The sequence below is a fragment of the Dendrobates tinctorius genome, unplaced genomic scaffold (genome assembly GCF_039654945.1).
Source record: "Dendrobates tinctorius isolate UK_male_01 unplaced genomic scaffold, ASM3965494v1 ptg000107l, whole genome shotgun sequence".
Lineage (NCBI taxonomy): Eukaryota > Metazoa > Chordata > Amphibia > Anura > Dendrobatidae > Dendrobates > Dendrobates tinctorius.
Window position 1 is genome coordinate 30,137,265 of NW_027361775.1, and position 21,334 is coordinate 30,158,598.

Sequence of the window (21,334 nt, forward strand, 5' to 3'; positions counted from 1 at the left end):
GTACTATTGAGGCTGCCTATGCAGCATCAGTAGTAAAAAGATATAATGTTAAAAAATAATTAAAAAAATAAAAATCGTGTTTTTCTCACCTTCCGATGTCCCGCACAGTGTTCCCGATCCTTGCGATGCTCCCGGCAGGTCCTGTTCCCAGTGATGCACTGCGACAATGACCTTCGATGACGTCGCGGTCTCGCGAGACGCTACGGTTTTGCGAGACCGCGACGTCAAAGGTCATTGTCGCAATGCATCACTGGGAACGGGACCTGCCGGGAGCATCGCTGAGGCCTGGGAACTTTGCGCGGGACATCGGAAGGTGAAAATATGACGATTTTTTTATTTTATTTCTATTTTTTACAGGGATATGGTACCCAGAGCCTGGAGGAGAATCTCCTCTCCTCAAAACCGTGGGTACCCTCCGCAAATGTTCTGCTTACTTTTCGCATGGTGGGCACAGCCACATGCGGAAAGTAGGCAGAACAATGCTTTCCTATGTGTGCAGATTTTCCAGCGATTCCGCATAAAGAATGAGCATGCTGCGTATTTTTCCGCGATGCAATTCCGTGGAAAAATCTGCAGCATTAGCACAGCATGTGCGGAATGCCATAGGATGGCATGGGATGATTTTTTTTTCGCGTTTTCAAGGCAAAATCGCACATTTAAAATTGCTGCGAAAACGCAAAAAAAGCTACGTGTGAACACAGCCTAACAGGAGAAATTGGACAACAAAAGTTGTTGTCCAGTTTGTCCTGAGTATGCTGATATGATACCCCATATGTTGGGGTAAACCACTGTTTGGGCACATGGCAGAGCTCGGAAGGGAGAGAGCACTGTTTGACTTTTTGAACGCAAAATTACCTGGAATCAATGGTGGCACCATGTCATGTTTGGAGACCCCCTGATGTGCCTAAATAGCGGAAACCAATCAATTCTAACTCAACCTTAACCCCAACACACCCCTAACCCTAACCACAACCCTAACCCCAACACATCCCTAATCCCAACCCGAACCATAACCCTAGTCCCAACCCTAACCCTAACACACCCCTAACCCTAATCTTAACCGTAAATCCAACCCTAACCCTAAATCCAACCCTATCCCTAAATCTAACCCTAACCCTAATTCCAACCCTAAGGCTGTGTTCACACACAGCGTTTTTTTTTTTGCGTTTTTCCCGCGGATTTACCAAAAAATCCGCGGGAAAAACACAAAAAAGAAGCTTCCCATTCATTTTAATGCATTTTGCACTTTTTGTGCCTATTGATGCATTTTTTACCGGTAAAAAATGAAATGCAGCATGCTCATTAATTTCGCGGTAGATTCCGCATTTCTGGCTATTTTCTATGTATCTGGGGACGCACGAAAAAAATCGCGGAAAAACCGCGCGGAAAAAAAACGCGTGTTTTCTGGGAAGGAGTACTGTTTTTATGAAGAAATTTTCTGCATACGTGTGCACATAGCCTAATGGAGAAATGAAAATAAATATATTTTCTTTCAGGGTGGATTTGATTTAAATCTAACTGATTTAAATCACGATTTAAATCACGATTTAAATCACTAGTCAGTAAGGCTTGAATTAAATCAGTGATTTAAATCAAAGTTTCTACCTAAACTAGTTCTTGCTACTTTAACATGCAAGTAGATGAAGATTTTTAGAATCACTTTTTATATTACTTTTTTCTCCCCAGTTTAATGGGTTAATCATTCATATTTGGACACCACTGTTCTGTTGTACTTAGGAAGGAGAAAAATAATCCTGACCTTAATAACAATTTAAATAGATTTATTCAACTGAAACAATAACAACATTACAGCATAAGTTATTTGCTTAAACAAACATCCATGTTTGTTAATTAATTTGGCTAAACAAAATATATATATATTTTAAGAAACTTAGACTGTCAGCCCAGCCGACACATGAAAAACTTAAATACTACTGTCCCTGCTGTCCTCTGTAGCTCACTTGTCGTCATCTTCATCATCATCTTCTTCGTTCCTATTCATAATCTGGAAAAGAAAAACAAGCTTTCCTGCTTTATCGGGTCCCAACCGATTTCTCAATGTAGAATGAATGAGTCCAAAGGAAGAGAATATTCTTTCAACGCCTGCAGAAGAAGCTACTGCTGTTAAAAGTGAAATCAATACTTGAACAGTCTCTAAATCCAAGCGCTTAAGTGACTTCCACCAGTTTACTGGTGTGACCTTCCTTAAAATATCTTCAGCAAACATATATTTCTTGAATGGTTCCCCCTTAGCTCTGAAGTTTATTATAGTTGGCATTAAAGATGGATGATTGCTGGATACCCATGTCATAGCTAACTCCTCTTCCTCAGCACTTAGGTTTTGACCCTGATATTGGATATTGACAATATTTGCCAAAAAATGAGCTGGAGTCAGTGCTTGTCCCATTCGTTTGTTTACTGCTTCTAATTTAATTCTGTCCATGTGTAGTTCTGTTTTTAAGTGTTCACTCAGTTCCTTCCAAATTTCAACAGCATCCGCAATAAAACAGCTATTTTTCTGTATTTTGTTTAAAGCTTGAGAGATGGGTTTCAGGAAGCTCAGCATATGTTCAACATTTCTCTTAAGCCCAATGTTGAGGATTTTGGCCGTGACAGTGCCATCTATTTTATCTCGATTTTCTTCACAAAGTGTCATCAGAGTAGGCCAGTTTTTGATATACTGCTCAAAACAGTCCACCACAGAGTTCCATCTAACATCTTGTGGGAGCGTTAGCTTGGTTCCACCCATCCTTTTCAGAGCTGCTGCAGCAAAATGATTATTACGGAAGTATTTAGCAATTTCAACAACATTAGCCTTTATTTCTGGAACACTTAAGTCTTTGGCTAAGAGGTGCAGCAAATGAGCACTGCAACCATATGTTATTAGCAGCTTTGTATTCCCTCCCTGCTCTTCTAAATCTCTTCTCATCTTGGATACGTTTGCAGCATTGTCATTGACCAAACTGCGTACTAGACATTTGAATTTTTGTTCACATGTCGTTATAGCTTTTACTGCCACTTCTTGTAAGTATTCTGCTGTGTGTGCATTTCCTGACGTATCAGTTGTTTGTGCAAGGAAGACTTTACCTTCTTCTGTTGTTATACAAGCACATACAATAGGATCATTGTGGACATTACTCCACCCATCAATACTTAGGTTAACAATTTTACCCTCCAGATCTGTTGCACATTACTCCATTTCTCTGTCATACACTTGATCCAGCAGTTTCCCTGCAACATCAGCTCTGCTGGGTGGACTGTATCCTGGTCTCAGTGACTGAACCATATTAATGAAAAGTGGGTTCTCAGTCAGACGTAAAGAAGAGTTCGTTGCATAAATAAACTGGGCAATTTTTTCATCAATCAACTCTTTTTCTAATCTGCTAGTTCTTATCACAAACCTATCTATGGTGGTTCCAGGAGGTAAAGGTTTTTTCTTCCTTTTGGGTGATGGTGATATGTGGCTGTGGGTGTCTGATGATGATGCTGCTGCTGCTAATGAAGCACTATCCTGGATGGATAACTCTGAAACTGTAGAACAGGATGATGGTGATCTTGGAGGTGGATAGTTTCCAGAATCCATGAATTCCCCTAAACAAAAAAAGTCAATGCTGTTATTTTATTGTTTATACAATTTCTGCTTATTGTACACAACACATCACTGCCCCTGCCCCAAAAGGAATATTTGTTTTTCTTCATAACTGTACCAAATGACAGTAACATGCAGTAATAATAAGAAATATAATTTTTCTCACACATGACAGTTCAGTCTTTAGAAATAGGATTCAATAAAAATGTTTACCAACCTGAAGATCCTGCCTGTTCAGAAGTGTTTCTTTGGTCATCTTCATCACCGCACTTCTCATGATGTTGCCTCATTCGCGCCACCAGGCCTTGCATCTCTTTGCATCGTTTGCATTTTGCACACATGCCTGCCTTACCGATAGGCGAAGGAGCTTCATTAAAATATTCCCAAACTGGGTCTCTTTTACGGCCTGCTGCCATTATAAGGAAAGAATGTAATAAACCTCAGATCGTACACACAAACAGATCCAGACTTGTCTGTCTGTGGCTATGCTGCAGTATTGTGCTCAAAGTTTCACTTTCATTTTCTTGTCTGCTTGCCCTTCCTCCTCCTCACACTTAGATTCACATTCTTCTTGTGTTGTGCAGATCTATTCCACTCCAAACAATCAGAAACATATTGTCTAACTTCTTGGACTTGGCACTGAAGGGGTTGATTCTGTATTCATAGGTTTGTAGAACAATAGGATTAAGGTCTTTTTCTCAACTCTGTTCATGTTGTAACATTTTTGCCGTGAAGAAGAGGCTGGGACCTCTGCGGAGTCAAATTCAGTTTTGAGAACTGCGTAAGTAAAGCGAGCGTCTGTGATAATATAGGAGAGAAACTGCCCACTAATCCTACAGAAACCTCTGGAAGAGCATGGCATTGTGAATGTTACACATATACAGCCTTTATTCTACTGAGTTAAACAACTCAGCTTTATCTCATGATGGAAGAACCTTTGGATAGTAAAATATTTTCCTCAAAAAGCAGTTGATTGAAAAAAATCCGATTTAAATCAAAAAAATCCGATTTTTTTGATTTTTTTAAAAAAAACATTGATTTTTATCCACCCTGTTCTCTTTATGTCATTATACATTATCTCCCTAACTAAGGGGATGATAAAGTGGGGGGGGTTATTTACTTTTTAATTTTGATCACTGTGATAGGGTTTATCACAGTGATCAAAATGTACGTTGAATGAATGAATTAATGGAATCTGCCGGCCGATCTCGGCAGGCGCACTGTGCTGCGCCCGCCATTTTCTTCCCGGAAGATAGCTGCGCCCATGGAGGGGAAGCACGAGGGCTCATGACCACCAGGAGGTAACGGGGGGAATCAGGGACCCTATTTCTCTCTCGAGACTCCGGAGAAAATCCGACTCTGGGGGGCGCTATACGCTTTTTCCACAGCGCCGTTACGGCGCTGTGGTTTAAGTACCCTTAACTTACGGCGCTGTGGTTTAAGTACCCTTAACTACTGCCATTAAAAGGTGCATCGGCGGTCGTTAAGGGGTTAAAAAACAACACAAAAACCTGATTTAATAAGTAATTTTCTGATAATAGCCTCCTCTGATGCACATTCAGCTGAAGTGTATAGCGGCGCACAGACCCATTGGGTCCATGCGCTGCAATACGTGCTGCCAGTAAATCAGAGACCAGCAGTTGTCTTAACCGGCGGGGATGCATGGCAATGACGTCAAACGCTCCCATTGCTTGCACGCTGAAGTCAGCTGCTGGCCTCGTGGCAGTGAAGGTGCGTAATTTTTTTTTTTTAATCAGTGAGTACACAGTGGCCGTACTACTACGTGGATGACTATGGGCTATACATTACACAACATGGATGATTATGGGCTGTACAGTACACTACACTACATGGATAGATAGATAGATAATAGCAACATGATATATCCAAATAATTGGGCCTAAATTAAATGGCACTTCCAATCAACTACAACATCCAATGAGGCACATGAAGCATTTAGCCTTAAAATAAATAGCCTTTATTAATATCAAGTAACAAAAACATAAAAAAAAATTAAAAGGAGATACATCTCCAATATACACTCACAAGGTTCATATGTGTATATAATGCTATATAACTAGCAGGCACTATAAAAGAGCATGGGACATTTTTAAAGTGCAAAACAATATACCGGTACAATACCAGTGCAAAAATAATGACCTTGCTAAGTAGTTTAAGTTGAAATAGTGCCTTATATATACTCTGCAATAATAGCCAAAAAATAAATAAAGTGCATACAGTGAAGACACATATAGTATCAATAAAGTATCCCAAAAAATATATACATATCACAAAATATCAAAAAGAGTCACACAGATCTACATATATTAAGCCAGTGCCCACATAGAATAAATATGGCATGAAATAGCCAATTGAGATACATTAAATGATTCCTACACAGGGCTGGTATGATGTATAAAAGCCAGCATTATATTTAGAGATGTAACCAAAATATAGCCCATGTAACCTAAATATAGCACAAGATAGCAAGTAAAATAGTGCAGTCAAAATTGACCCTTGCTGGTTACCATCGCCTGTTAACATATAGAAAAAAATGGCCGCTAGCTGTAAAGTGCAGAGTGCATACGTATAAGAAACATACAACCTTATGAAGTGTGAATCCCCGACGCGCGTTTCGCGTTAGCTTCATCTCCGAGTGCAGAGTATATATAAGGCACTATTTCAACTTAAACTACTTAGCAAGGTCATTATTTTTGCACTGGTATTGTACCTGTATATTGTTTTGCACTTTAAAAATGTCCCATGCTCTTTTATAGTGCCTGCTAGTTTTATAGCATTATATACACATATGAACCTTATGAGTGTATATTGGACATGTATCTCCTTTTAAATTTTTTATGTTTTTGTTACTTCATATTAATAAAGGCTATTTATTTTATGGCTAAATACTTTGTGTGCCTCATTGGATGCTGCACTACACTACATGGATGACTAAGGGTTGTGTATTACACTACCTGGATGTGTATGGGCTGTACATTATACTATATGGAGGACTATGGAGGGCGCATTATACTAAATGGAGGACTATGGGGCACATTATACTATGTGGAGGACTATGGGGGGAGAATTATACTATATGGAGGACTACGGGGGTGCATTATACTATATTAAGGGCTATAGGGGTGCATTATACTGTAAGGAAGATTATGGGTTGTGCATTATACTATATGGAGGACTATGGGGAGTGCATTATACTTTTGCCATGGGGCCACATGACTTCTATATACACCCTTGATGAGTATACAGTTGTGTGAAAAAGTCTTTGACCCTTTCTTTATTTCCTATTCTTTTACATGTTTATCACACTTCAGTGTTTCAAATTTAAATATTAGTCAAAGATAAGGCAAGTAAACACAACATGCAGTTTTTAAACCAAGGTCGTTATTATTAAGGGAAAAAGAAATCCAAACCTACAGGGCCCTGTGTGAAAAAGAGATTGTCACCTAAACCTAATAGCTGGTTGGGCCACCCTTAGCACCAACAAATGCAAACAAGGTGTCTGCTGAAAACGCTTGCTTCAGTAATGACGGTACTCCTCAAAAGTCAGCTGTGTGGCTGGCTTTCATAAGAGACTGAGATTTTTGCTATATACAGCAATATCATGGTATTTCTGTGTCTAGCACAAGCTATGAGATGATGGCAAGTTCAAGTCCCCCTAAAAAATTCATATCAACCCAGCTCCCCCCCATTAAAAATTAAATAAATAAAAAACACATTTGATATTGTTGTGTCTGTTAAAAGTCAATTCTATCAAAATATTTTAAAAAATTAATCTGAACACTAAACAGCGAAACAAGAAAAATTGTACCTACCCAAAATGATTTCAATAACCGCATCAGCTCTGTGCAAACAAAAGCCCTCACAGCTGCATTTTCCGAAAATTGAAAATATTATTGCTCTTGGACAAAAGTTATTTTTTTTTCTTTTTATTACACATTTTTTTTACCGCTTAAAAGTAAAAAAAATGCAGTATGTAACTATGTATGTTTTGTATCTGCATAATAGTGCTGACCTGGAGAATCATAGGTCAATGTTACAGTAAAATGAAAATTTAAAACAAACCTGTCATCAGGTTTGGCCGATACGTGTTACGGCCACCAACTTTCAGGGCTTATTTGCAGCATTCTATAATGCTGTAGATAAGCCCCCGATTCGACCTGCAAGAGAAGAAAAATAAGTTTTTTTATACTTCCCTGTGGGGAGGTCCGGTCCGATGGGTGTTGCTGGACTTGGTCCGGCACCTCCCATCTTCTTGTGATGCCGCCCTCCAGCTTGCTTCACAGGCTCCCCGGCATCGCTCTCCTGCACAGGCGTATTTATCTGCCCTTAAAGGGAAGAGCAAAGTACTGCAGTGCACAGGTGATGGGCCACTCTGACCTTTCCCGGCGCCTGCACTCTGCAGTACTTTGCTCTCCCCTCAACAGGGCAGATACGTGCGTCTGCGCAGGTGAACAATGCCGGGGAGCCATGAAGCAACAAAAGGGTGGCATCGCAAGAAGATGGGACCTGCGACACCCACCAGACTGGACCTCCCCCCGGGTGAGTATAATAAAACTTATTTTTCTTCTCTTGCAGGTCGGATCGGGGGCTTATCTACAGCATTACAGAATGCTGTAGATAAGCCCTGAAAGGTGATGGCCGTAACTCGTACCGGCCAAACCTGGTGACAGGTTCCCTTTAAATAAAAAAAAACAAACAAAACAGAAAACAATTGAGGAATTGTGCTTTTTGTTTGTTTTTTTTGCTGAACTTGAAAAATTTTTTTCTCACTTTTCAGTATATCATATGATAAATGGATTGTGTCAATCAAAAGTACATTCCAACCCGCAAAAAACAAGCCCTCATACAGATATGTTGTAGCAAAAATAAAAACGTTATGGCTCTTGGAATAAGGGGAGAAAAAAAAATGCGCAAAAGTGAAAAATCACTTGGTCCTTAAGGGGTTAACAACTATCTGCATGCACAGTCACACAGGGAAAGACTGTCAATAACTGAATAGGACCGCCCACTTACATATACAAAACACCAGGTAACAATGAATAAAATGCAAGGTTTACTAAATTGTATCCAAAAAGTGTCTATCAGCTCCCCCTGCTCTGTAACGGCCGACCTGCGCGTCAGATACAATTCTCAACATGACAGGTTCCCTTTAAAGTGAACATTTCAGCTTGAAACCACATGCAGTCCATGGCCAGATTATTATATAACTGGATGATCTGAATATACAGTATATAATGTCATGGATAATGATCACTTCTCATTCTCGTGTGGTAGAGGGGGTGTCTCCCACGTAGATTATACACACAGATAGCTGTCAATCACTAATTAGGACCACCCCAATCACTCCGAAGACCAGAATGAGCAGAAACTTCAATGAATAAAATACAAGTGAGGCTGAAATCACACATCTCTGGATTAGAGCTCATTCACACATCAGTGATATTTCTAATACGCAAAAAGGGTCCAAGTTTCATCAATGTCTTAGATCAGAGTCATTAGAGTTTGATCAGTTTCAAAATCACAGTTTCATCAGTTTTTCTTAGATTTCAAAAAAACAAAACTAACAACTGATGGAGGTTTCTTAAGCTCCTTTCATTGACAAGGCTTTGAAAAACGTACAGCTTATGAGTGGCATTCAAATATTGTCCAATTTTTATACTAATCTAGAGACTTGTATTGACGCGTTTGATCTGAGACTTGGACCAATATTGGGCAAGTCTACATTTTGTGAGAACAATTTAGTAGGAGGGGAGAGCGGTCTGGAGTACAAAGTCTGTGCATTGCCCGTTTCATACGGATCCCCATAGACTTTAAAGGCCGAGTCTGATACGCAAATAGAAGAGAATAAGACCTGCTCTGAGTCTTAGACCGGGCACATGGACTCATTTTTAACCCCTATGTGACCAGGCCACATTTTTAAAATCATGTGTCACTTTATGTGGCAGTAACTCTAGAATGTTCCATCATATGCCAGTGATTTTGAGACTGTTTTCTTTTATATTAATTGTAAATTTAGGTCAGTATATTTTGTATTTATAAAAATATCAGAAATTTGTCTTTTTTTTTTTTTTAAATTTGCAATTTTCAAACTTTGAATGTTTATACATTTAAGGGCTTGCTCACACGAGCGTAGATTCTGTAGAATCGGAAGGATGTCGATCACACTCCGCTCAAACTCTTAGCCAAGTTTGATCAAACGGTCAGCAAAGTGCAATGTGATTCTCTGGGATGAGGAGAATCAGAACACAGGTGAGGAGAAGATGGAGAACAAGATTTCACCATCTTCTCCATTGTGTGAGTTCACGCCACAGAGCGGTGCTCAAAGCGATCCAGCAATGACAACCACAGAGGTCTCCTGCAGACCACGGGTTGTCATGCCAACCCATCGGCAACCTGTGGTCATGTGACAAGCTTCCGGCGCAAGCATGTTAAATGCTGCTGTAGGAGATTGACAGTGGCAATTAACATGTTAACAGCTGCAGTTAGATCGCAGTTCCACCCAAGGCTGTTAGGGGCCAATGTCAACTGATGAAATCAGATGACATGTGCCGGAAAACATGCAGGCTCAGTGCTGGAGCCTGCACGGCGTGCAGGGGCACGACTTGATGCATATATACGTGATAGGTTGTGAAGGGGTTAAAGTTGTAGCAGTAATTTTTCATTTTTTTTCAAGTACATTTGCAAAACGTATTTTTTTAGGTTTGGGTTTTTCAGTTTTGAAAAGACTTTGGGCACCCATGTAATTGAAAAACCCCAAAATGACACAATTTTAAAAACCACTCCCTCAGGATATTCAAAACTGCTGTCAGGTAGTTTATTAACACTTCAGGTGCTTTTAAGGAATGAATGCAAGGTGGCATGACAGGAACAAAAAATATTTTTACCATCTAAATGTTGTTATCTTCTGAACAGACCACTATAGCCGGTAGACCGTAAGGCCGTTATTTGGCCGCAAATTGCCATGGCAACCATCAAGACCAAAAAATCATGATCTCAAGTACCGATAAAGTTAAAGAGGGAGCCCCCAAACTCTGGTAACAAAAAACATGCCGTATTAGGGTATGTGCACACTTTGCGGTTTCTGCTGCGTTTCCGCAGCGTTTTTGGCTCTGCAGAAACGCAGCAGATTTTGCTGCGTTGTACAGTACCTTTATTTCCTATGGAAATAAAAAAAAGCTGTGCACATGCTGCGTTTTTTTCCGCGCGGTTTTGCTGCGGTTTTCAAAACGCAGCATGTCAATTGTTTGGTGCAGAAACGCTGCAGATTTACACCTCATCCATTATGAGGTGTAAACCGCAGGGCAAAACCGCAGAAAAACCGCAGCACTTTGTCCTGCGGATTTCCTGCGGTTTTCTCTACAAAATCCGCAGAGACAAAAAACTATGTGTGCACATACCCTTAACTATTACCAGCAGCATCTAAGGGGTTAAACAGCAATGGTCGGTGCAAACACCGATCGTGGCTGATTCCACAGACTGTCAACTATAGCGTACAGTCGACACCTTATACTATTCACCTACAGTGAAGGAAATAATTATTTGATCCCTAGCTGATTTTGTAAGTTTGCCCACTGACAAAGACAGGAATAGTATATAATTTTAAGGGTAGGTTAAATTTAACATCGAGAGATAGAATATCAAAAATAAAATCCAGAAAAATCACATGCTATAAATTATATAAATTTGGATTTTGCAGTGAGAAATAAGTATTTGATCCCCTACCAACCATTAAGCGTTCTGGCTCCTACAGACCAGTTAGACGCTCCTAATCAACTCGTTACCTGCATTAAAAATAGCTGTCTTACATAGTCACCTTTATAAAAGACTCCTGTCCACAGACTCAATTACCGTAATCAGTCAGACTCCATCCTCTACAACATGACCTTTCTAAGGATGTCAGGGTCAAGATCATAGACCTGCACAAAGCTGGAATGGGCTACAAAACCATATATAAGACGCTGGGTGAGAAGGAGACAACTGTTGGTGCAATGGTAAGACATTGGAAGAAATACAAAATGACTGTCAATCGACATCGATCTGGGGCACCATGCAAAATCTCACATCGTGGGGTATCTTTGATCATGAGGGTGGTTAGAGATCAGCCTAAAACTAACTACACTGGGGGAACTTGTTAATGATCTCAAGGTAGCTGGGACCACAATCACCAAGAAAACCACTGGTAACACATTACACCATAAATAAATCCTGCAGTATCTGCAAGGTCCCCCTGCTCAACAAGGCACATGTGCAGGCCCGTCTGAAGATTGCCAATGAACACCTGGCTGATTCTGTGAGTGATTGGGAGAAGGTGCTGTGGTCAGATGAGACAAAAATTGAGCTCTTTGGCATTAACTCAACTCGCCGTGTTTGGAGGAAGAGAAATTCTGCCTATGACCCAAAGAACACTGTCCCCACTGTCAAGCATGGAGGTGGAAACATTATGTTTTGGGGGTGTTTCTTTGCTAAGGCCACAGGACTACTTCAACGCATCAATGGGAGAATGGATACAGCCATGTACCGTAAAAATCTGAGTGACAACTTCCATCCCTCTGCCAGGACATTAAAAAAGGGTCGTGGCGGGGTCTTCCAGCAACATAATGACCCAAAACATACAGCCAAGGCAACAAAGGAGTGGCTCAAAAAGACGCACATTTAGGTCATGAAGTGGCCTAGCCAATCTACAGACCTTAATCCCATAGAAAACTTATGGAAGGAGTTGAAGCTCCGAGTTGCCAAGCGACAACCTCAAAATCTTAATGATTTAGAGATGATCTGCAAAGAGTAGTGGACCAAAATTCCTCCTGACTTGTGAGCAAACCTCATCATCAACTGCAAAAAAGTGTGACTGCTGTGCTTGCCAGCAAGGGTTTTGCCACCAAGCATTAAGTCTTGTTTACCAGAGGGATCAAATACTTATTTCTCACTGCAAAATGCAAATACATGATTTATATAATGTATACAATGTGATTTTCTGGATTTTATTTTTGATATTCTCTCAATGTTAAAATTGTCTTTGTCAGCGGGAACGCTTACAAAATCACCAAGGGATCAAATAATTATTTCCTTCACTGTATATCTAAAGTCAGTACAAAATTTATTGGTGGTCACAAAAAGGTTAAAATGGTTGTGAATGTATCAATGAAAATCTATGGATCCATGTGCTTTCTGAAGAAAAAAAAAAAAGGAGCACATGGATGTGTGAATGTGGCCTTACACATGACCTTCTTCCATAAAAGCCTGTATCAAATCAGTAAGCGCCTTGTCTATGACATGCAGATCGTCTTTTTTCTTACGTCTCATGGTCAGGTGGTTTAATGATGCAAAAGATGTTCCCACAAAACAAAAAAGCTAATTCAAGTCTATTGATATGGATGAAAACAATTTCCACCGATTCCCACTAACTAGACTGCTGTTACTAGTGGTACGTAGATCTGACTTACTCGTTTTACTACTCTGTCCAAAATAGCATTCCCATGTTCCTGACATTATGTTACAAGACAATTAATACCAGTAAGGCCAGGGTCACACTTACGACTGCAATGAGAGAAACTCGCGCAAGTCTCTCGCCTCAATACCCGGCACTGCCGCCGGCACTCGGGACTGGAGTGTTCAACTGCATAGAAAGACATGCAACCGCACACTCCGGTCCCGAGTGCGGGCGGCAGTGCCAGGTAATGGAGGCGCGAGTTTCTTGCGTTGCACTCGCAAGTGTAACCCCGGCCTAAGAAAACTAAAAGTGGAATGCTTATAGTAGGGTGAAGTATGACGCATCTGTACCCACGAAGGAGATCACAGGCGAATGACAAAACAAGAGGCGAGTGGAATCGAGGAGAGCAAAAATAAAAGGGCTATTTTCTCCTCAGGCTTTCATAGTTAAAACGAGAAATATCCATCCGGGCTCCAACCATGGAAGGAAAACCTACCAACAAAGCAACAGCGGCTAAGCTACTCTGATTCTGTAACTCCCATTTAAATTAGTGGGAGTTAAAGAAGCAAAGTAGCACAGCATACATTTTTATATTTATGAAAAAGGAAATTGAAAGTAAATTTACAAGTTCTTTTTTTTCCACTTACTCTTTTAGAAATAACTGCAAATGTCATAAAAACAGTCCTCTTGGCTTAAATTTACAAACTGTCAGTATGTGATCGCTGTGGTGATGGACAATAGTATGGCACAAGACCACACTTGTTAAAATAATCAGGGAGTCACATACACAGCCGGACTCTGGACAGAGAAAGCAGAGAGGGTTTTCTTTCCGTCTCTGCCTTCCCAATTGCTGTATACACAGGGCTGAACAGTTGTGTACACAACATATAGGGAGCTCTGACAGCGATTCTTCCGGACAAAGGCGAAAGCTGGTTGTAGGGAGGTAGCAGGAGCTGCTAGCTCCTAGAAGACCCAGAAGGCTGAATTTGACCTGCAACTAGGGCTACAATAACGGCCCAGTTACAGGGGAAATCAGATATTTAAAAATAAAACACTTTTTATTTTTTTTTTTAGGCAGAGTAAACTTAGAATTGACAAACCTAAAATGTCCAAATACGGTATATATAGTTTAAGTTTTCACCATCTATTGATTGGTATATTTTTGAGAGAAATTTTCTACTAAATTTGGGCCATTTTTGGAGTATAGCATTGCATATTAAGCTACACCCATTCCCACGAAGCCATACAAAAGGAAGGAGGATTACTAATGGGTTTAAAACACAAAATAAATGTGGTGCAAAGCGTGCATAACAGTTATTTGGTGCAAATTGTGTCAGAATTCTGTGGCATGCAACTAAGTAAATCTTTCCTAATTTGTTCGGTCAAATGGTCCCCATCACCTGCTAAGTGTGGGTGTTGAGTATTAATTACACAACTTCAATTAAAGTGGATCCAACCCTTATACGACATGTGAACGGGGATGTTTTAACAGGCTTAGGCTAGTTATATATGGCATTTGGTAGCCTAGTCACTGCTGAGAACATGATGTCAGGAAGAATGGTAGTAGTAGTAAGGATGTATGCCTAGTCATCTGTCCACTACATATAAGAAAAAGAAAATACCACGAGTACCAAAGTCTGCTTCTCTTTCCTATACAGTTAAGTAAACGGTTAAAGTACATGTCAAGGAAAGATCACCTACATATTCTTTTGGCCAAGTGCACAAATGCCACCTGCCCTTAGCCTTACCCTTCTATGGGAACAGTCAATAATCTTCACATATCACATTACTATTAATTTGCACCTGTCTCTTCAGAATAAACCGTTATGTGTGTACATAAAAAAAATTACAATACCTCTGGCTAAACTTTTGACCTGTTTTCCCCTCTGCAGACTTAATCTCCAATTTCAGTTGTCTCTGACCTGGCTGTTATGTCTCTCCAATACACAGAGACCGATTGATTCCTGCTCTTCTTTTTATATACAACAGACAGAAGCAGCAACAACAGCATGGAAGACATTGTGTAGCAGAACTGAGCTGTGTTGCTGTGAATTCAGCACCAAGTTTAAATACGGTACATTTTGTAAGCTCAATTGGCCTGGTCTCTCTCTGTGCTCCTCACTGTTCGTTTCTCTTTAAGTTACAATAGGAGTTGTACCCTGACATTTCACTATGATGGCAAGCCATGTTGGTCAAGCAAGACAGAGGTGATGATGAGTATAAAGGCAAGGAAAGAGATATATCATAAAGTGAAGACAGAAGCAAATTTTTTTTATGCTAAGATACGTTACAAAGTTTCTTATAGTCACCTCTACTATGAATTTATACAAAGTTTGTTGAAATTGTCAGGTGTTAAAGGGGTATTCCCAACTTCATAGATGGATATTGTTGGATAATGCTTGTTAATAAAAATACATTTTACGGTTTACTGCTTATAAAAATTTGCAGCCATTCTTGAAATATTACCTTTTTTTTTTTTTTTTACAGCTTGTTGTGTCGGAGACTGACCACCGTTGCTGTCTAGCTTGTAATCACTTTGCTGGCCAGGATTTGGCGGTAACATAGGGCGCCAATGATCTTTTTCAGCTTCAAAAAAGTACTCACAAGCTCAGTGTAAAAAGTGCTTGTACCGTAAGTCTTGCACTTTTCCTGCTGTCAAAAAGCAGTGGTCAGTCTCCAAGGCAGCGAGCTGTATATATAAAGAAAAAATAAAATATATCTCAAGAATGGCTAAAAATTTTAGTAAATAATAAATTGCAAAGTTGCTTTTATTTACAAGCACTATCTAACATCCATATATGAAGATGGAAATAACTCTTAAGTAATCTTTAAACCACCCTCAATGCTTGATAGTCCCGGTCTTGCTATCCCCGCAGCTGTCCATAATAGCTCAATTAGACATATAAATTGGCAGAAAATAGAGATAAATGCCCTCTCACACTGTATTAGTCTCTAGATCGTCTACACCCAATATGGCACTGTCATGACTCTGTTGTCGGGTGACCCACGACCAGAAGCTCCTTCCTTGTCCCTAAAGGCCCCGTCACACTAAGCGACTTACCAGCGATCCCGACACCGATATCAAGGTGTCAGGATCGCTGGTAAGTCGCTATGTGATCGCTGGTGAGCTGTCACACAGACAGCTTCACCAGCGATCAGCACAGCGATGCCGAGCGCCTGGCATCGCTGGCCATCCTGTAAAAAATAGAATCAAAATAAAAAATATAGTTATTCTCACCTTCTGACGTCGCGTTCAGCCATCCTGCCTCTCTCCACGCTCCGGTCCCAGTGATCCTTTGCACGAATGACCGCGAGATGTCACAGTCTCGCGGGATAACAAAGTCTCGCGGTCATTCGTGCAAAGGATCACTGGGGCCAGAGCGTGGAGAGAGGCGGAATAGCTGAACGTGACGTCGGAAGGTGAGAATAACTATATTTTTTTAATTATTTTTTTACACCTGATCGCTGGTCTCCCGCCTATCACACGCAGCGATGTGTGCTGGCCAGCGGGAGACCAGCGACCAAAGAAATGTCCAGAGATTTCTTCCAGCGATCAGCGATACTGGCAGGGGGGCCGCTCGCTGATCGCTGTCACACACAGCGATCTCGCTGGTGAGATCGCTGTTATGTCACAAAAGTTGTGACTCAGCAGCGATCTCGCTACCGAGATTGCTTAGTGAGACGGGGCCTTAACGCTAGGGGTGTCCTAGCTTGCCCTGTTCCCTGGATTACTTCTGATGGTGAAGACACTGGGGCCACGTACCTTGCCTTAGCTCTTGAATCCACACTTAGTCTGTACCCTTCCCCCACCCAGGGAAGAGGGGAGTAGTAGTGTACTGTAATACACTAACCAGACTAACAAGGTAATACAGAGATAACAGAGATAACAGAGATAACAGAGATAACAAAAAAATATCAATCATGAAAATATACACATAAACAACAAAGAGTGGAGGATGGGGTTAAAACAAAGTAGGAGAAGGAAGGGAATATGCACACAATCAAAACCTAGCAACAGTCACAGATAAATCCAAACACCTTCTCCAATATTAACCAACAACAACCTCCAGCCATGCAGCATAAGCTACCTCTGACAATGATTGCTAGCCAGGGCTTTACCACGGGGCGACCCAGCCCCCCTGCCAGAGCTGTGTGCACGCCTATGTGCCCACAGGGACTCTCTCCCTTTGTCCCAAGACCTTGATATCTCTCTCCTCCCCTCCAAAAAGGAGAATATTGCTACTTATCGTGGCTGCCTTCCATGGACTTTCCATGCTCACATATATCTCCATACCTCTAGTCTGATGAAGGTCTAAGTTGTAGACCGAAACGTCATATAATTTTGGGAGACTCTGTTGTACAAATAAATTTCTTCTGCATATATTTCTTTTGAGTGCCGGAATTTCTTATACTAGCCAGGGACCAGATTATATAGGAGATCAGAGTGGCTAAAAGTGAACAGCTGAGAGCCTTAATGCAGGAAAGATTCCAGCAGCTCTCAACTGTGCACTGCTAAAATAAACTTTCACCGCAGGAGTAGGAGAAATTAGACACTGCAGTCTTCTGGCACCTGTCATGGTAAACCCGTGACAGGATCGACTTGCGCCCACAGAGCACGGCTGGTGATGCTATTCCATGTCCAAGGGGACGTGAATAAATCTACAGTGGGGAAAATAAGTATTTGATACACTGCAGATTTTGCAAGTTTTTCCACCTACAAAGAATGGAGAGGTCTGTAATTTGTATCACAGAATTTAAAAATAAAAACAAAATCACATTGTACGATTTTTAAATAAGTAAACTGCATTTTATTTAATGAAATAAGTATTTGATCACCTACCAACCAGCAAAAATCCTGGCTCTCACAGATCTGTTAGTTTTTCTTTAAGAAGCCCTGAAACTCTGCACTCATTACCTGTAATAATTGCACCTGTCTGAACTCGTTACCTGTATAAGAGACACTTGTCCACACACTCAAACACATTCCAACCATTCCACCATGGCCAAAACCAAAGAGCTGGCTAAGAACACCCAGGACAAAACTGTAGACCTGCACAAGGCTGGGATGGGCTACAGGGCAATAGGCAAGCAGCTTAGTGAGTTGGCACAATTATTAGAAAATGGAAGAAACAAGATGACTGTCAATCCTCCTAAGTCTTGGGCTCCATGCAAGACCTTGCCTGTTGGGGTTAGGATGATTCTGAGAAAGGTCAGGAATCAGCCCAGAAATATAAAGGAGGACCTGGTCAATGACCTGAAAAGAGCTGGTACCACAGTCGCAAACATGAACATTAGGGCTCATACTCACTTGCGAGAGACTCTCATGATTCTCGTGCGTGTCTTTTGCATGAAAACATGGCACTGCTGCTGGCACTGGGACCGGAGCGTGCAGCTACATAGAAATACCTGTAGCCGCACGCTCCGGTCTGAGTGCTGGCAGCAGTGCTGGGTTTTCGTGCGAGTCTCTCGCAAGTGAGTATGAGCCCTTAGTAACAAACTACGCCGTCATGAATTAAAATCATGCATGGCACACAAGGTCCCCCTGCTCACACCAGCACATGTCCAGGCCCATTTGAAGTTCATCAGTGACCATTTGAATGATCCAGAGGAGGCATTGGAGAAGGTTATGTGGTCAGATGAGACCAAAATAGAACTTTTTTGGTATCAACTCCACTTGCCGTGTTTGGAGAAAGAAAGATGAGTAGAACCCCAAGAACACCATCCCAACATTAAAGCATGGTGTGGGAAACATCATACTTTGAGGGTGCTTTACTGCAAACGGGAGAGGAACACTACACCGGATTGAAGGGAGCAAGGATGGGGTTATGTATTGCGAGATTTTGGTCAACAACCTCCTTCTCTCATTAAGGGTATTGACGACGGGTCGTGGCTGGGTCTTCCAGCATGACAATGACCTGAAATATACAGCCAGGGCAACTAAGGATTGGCTCCGTAAGAAGCATTTCAAGGTCCTGGAAAGGCCTAGCCGGTCTCCAGACCTGAACCCAATAGAAAACCTTTGGAAGGAGGTAAAACTCAATGTTGTCAGTGACAGCCCCAAAACCTGAAAGATCTGGAGAAGATCTGTATGGAGGAGTGGGCCAAACTCCCTGCTGCAGTGTGTGCAAACTTGGTCCAAAACTACAGGAAACGTCTGACCTCTGTAATTGCAAATAAAAGGTTTCTGTACCAAATATTAAGTAGTTTTTCTACTGTATCAAATACTTTTCATGCAATAAAATAATTATGTAAAAGTCATACAATGTGATTTTCTGGTTTTTATTTTTAGATTCTGTCTCTCACAGTTGAAGTGTACCTACGATAAAAATTACAGACCTCTCCATTCTTTGTAGGTTGGAAAACTTGCAAAATCAGCAGTGTATCACATACTTATCTTTCCCCACTGTATATAAGGTGGAGGATAAGGTATGGACCACATGACTCCACAATCTGAACCTAATTAAAGTCATAAATGGCTTTTACACTTCTTTGACTAAGGACACTTTTGGGGGCTGTAGGAAGAGAACCATCACTGACTTATGTTGATTTGGGGCAAAAAAAACCCTGACCATTATCTTCAAAGAGACAAATTAAGACATAATGTGATAATTCTGGAATGACGCATGTAGCCAAAACCCAGAGTTGCCCAGACTGACACCACCTTACACACAGGATACAGCTTGAATCCCTCCATGATCTTCTTGGCTCGCTCGTTGTTGGACATGTTGAGTGTCTTCCTGTAGTCTATTCTGTATTGGGATTGATGAAGACTCTACAGTGATGAAACTGGTAACAAGTCCAGATGTCACCTGTGCCGTGGTACCTGTCACCTAGGCTGGGCACATAGGAAATGATGCCACAGCAGCAGAGTGGATCACTGACCGGATCACAGACCGCCAACAGAATGGATCACAGACCAGCAGCAGAATGGATCAGACTGGATCACAGACCGGCTGCAGAACGGATCAGACCAGCAGCAGAATGGATCACAGACTGGATCACAGTCCGGCAGCAGATTGGATCACAAACCGGCAGCAGAGTGGATCACAGACCGGCAGCACAGTGGATCACAGACTGGATCACAGATCGGCAGCAGAGAGGATCACAGACTGGATCACAGACCGGCAGCAGAATGGATCACAGACTGGATCACAGACTGGTAGCAGAGTGGTTCACAGACCGGCAGCAAAGTGGATCACAGACCGGCAGCAAAGTGGATCACAGACCGGCAGCAAAGTGGATCACAGACTGGATCACAGACCGGCAGCAGAGTGGATCACAGACCGGCAGCAGAATGGATCACAGACCGGCAGCAGAATGGATCACAGACCGGCAGCAGAGTGGATCACAGACCGGCAGCAAAGTGGATCACAGACTGGATCATAGACCGGCAGCAGAGTGGATCACAGACCTGCAGCAGAATGGATAACAGACTGGATTGCAGACAGGCAGCAGAATGGATCACAGACTGGATCACAGACCAGCAGCAGAGTGGATCGCAGAGTGGATCATCACAGAGCGGCAGCAGAATGGATCACAGACCAGCAGCAGAGTGGATCAGAGACCGGCAGTAGAATGGATCACAGACTGGCAGCAGAATAGATCACAGAACGGCAGCAGAGTAGTGTGGATAACAGACCGTCAGCACAGAGTGGCACCGGCTACAGCTGAAGGGCACTAAGCCGAGGACTGTGCACCGGTGACAAGTGCAGCACACCGGTAACGGATGGGACTTGTCTCTTGTATCAAAGTTTCGCAGTGGCAGATTCCTGCAGGAAGTGTCTGGCTCCGCGGGTCTGTGCTATTACTACGGACAGTGGCGACCTTACATTGCCGCGGGCAGAACCGGCTTTCTGGATGTTACAATCGCGGTGCGGAGGCCGCTATTCATTATCATGTAGTCTAGGGCTCCAGCTAAGCGGATTTATGGAAGAGACTACAGCTCCTCCCTGAGCTCTCTGTAACGCCTTGCGTGTGTAACCAAACCCCCAAAGTGTCCTATAACTGTCAGGCTACTGCCTAGCGAAAAGCGCGTTACACCAATCAGGAGCCGGGTAACATTTAAGGCCGCCCTCAATGGGCGTGACATAAATTACAGACGGTTAGGTTGTGCTCATAACGTTCTAGAGCGGACATATGCGCGTCACTCTGCCCAGCAACGTGACGTTCCATAGAAACGGCTAGATGTGTACGGGAAGATAGGGAGGACAAAAGAATTAGCGCTTCTATCAATAAAACAGATACCGCTAGTGATCGCCTGCTTGAAACTGACACTATAAAAAAGCGCATAGTACCAT

At 41.9% G+C, this 21,334-nt stretch overlaps 1 protein-coding gene across 1 annotated transcript in view; it reads right to left on the reverse strand.

Moving 5' to 3' along the window:
• PDE6D (phosphodiesterase 6D) overlaps positions 1-21,000 on the reverse strand; it is a 70,051-nt gene extending 49,051 nt beyond the window's left edge. The window contains exon 1 of the mRNA XM_073589326.1: positions 19,715-21,000. Within this exon, the coding sequence (XP_073445427.1) occupies positions 19,715-19,761 (47 nt within the window). The 5' untranslated portion in view covers positions 19,762-21,000. The remainder of the gene's footprint in view (positions 1-19,714) is intronic.
• Between the last annotated feature and the right edge of the window lie 334 nt (positions 21,001-21,334).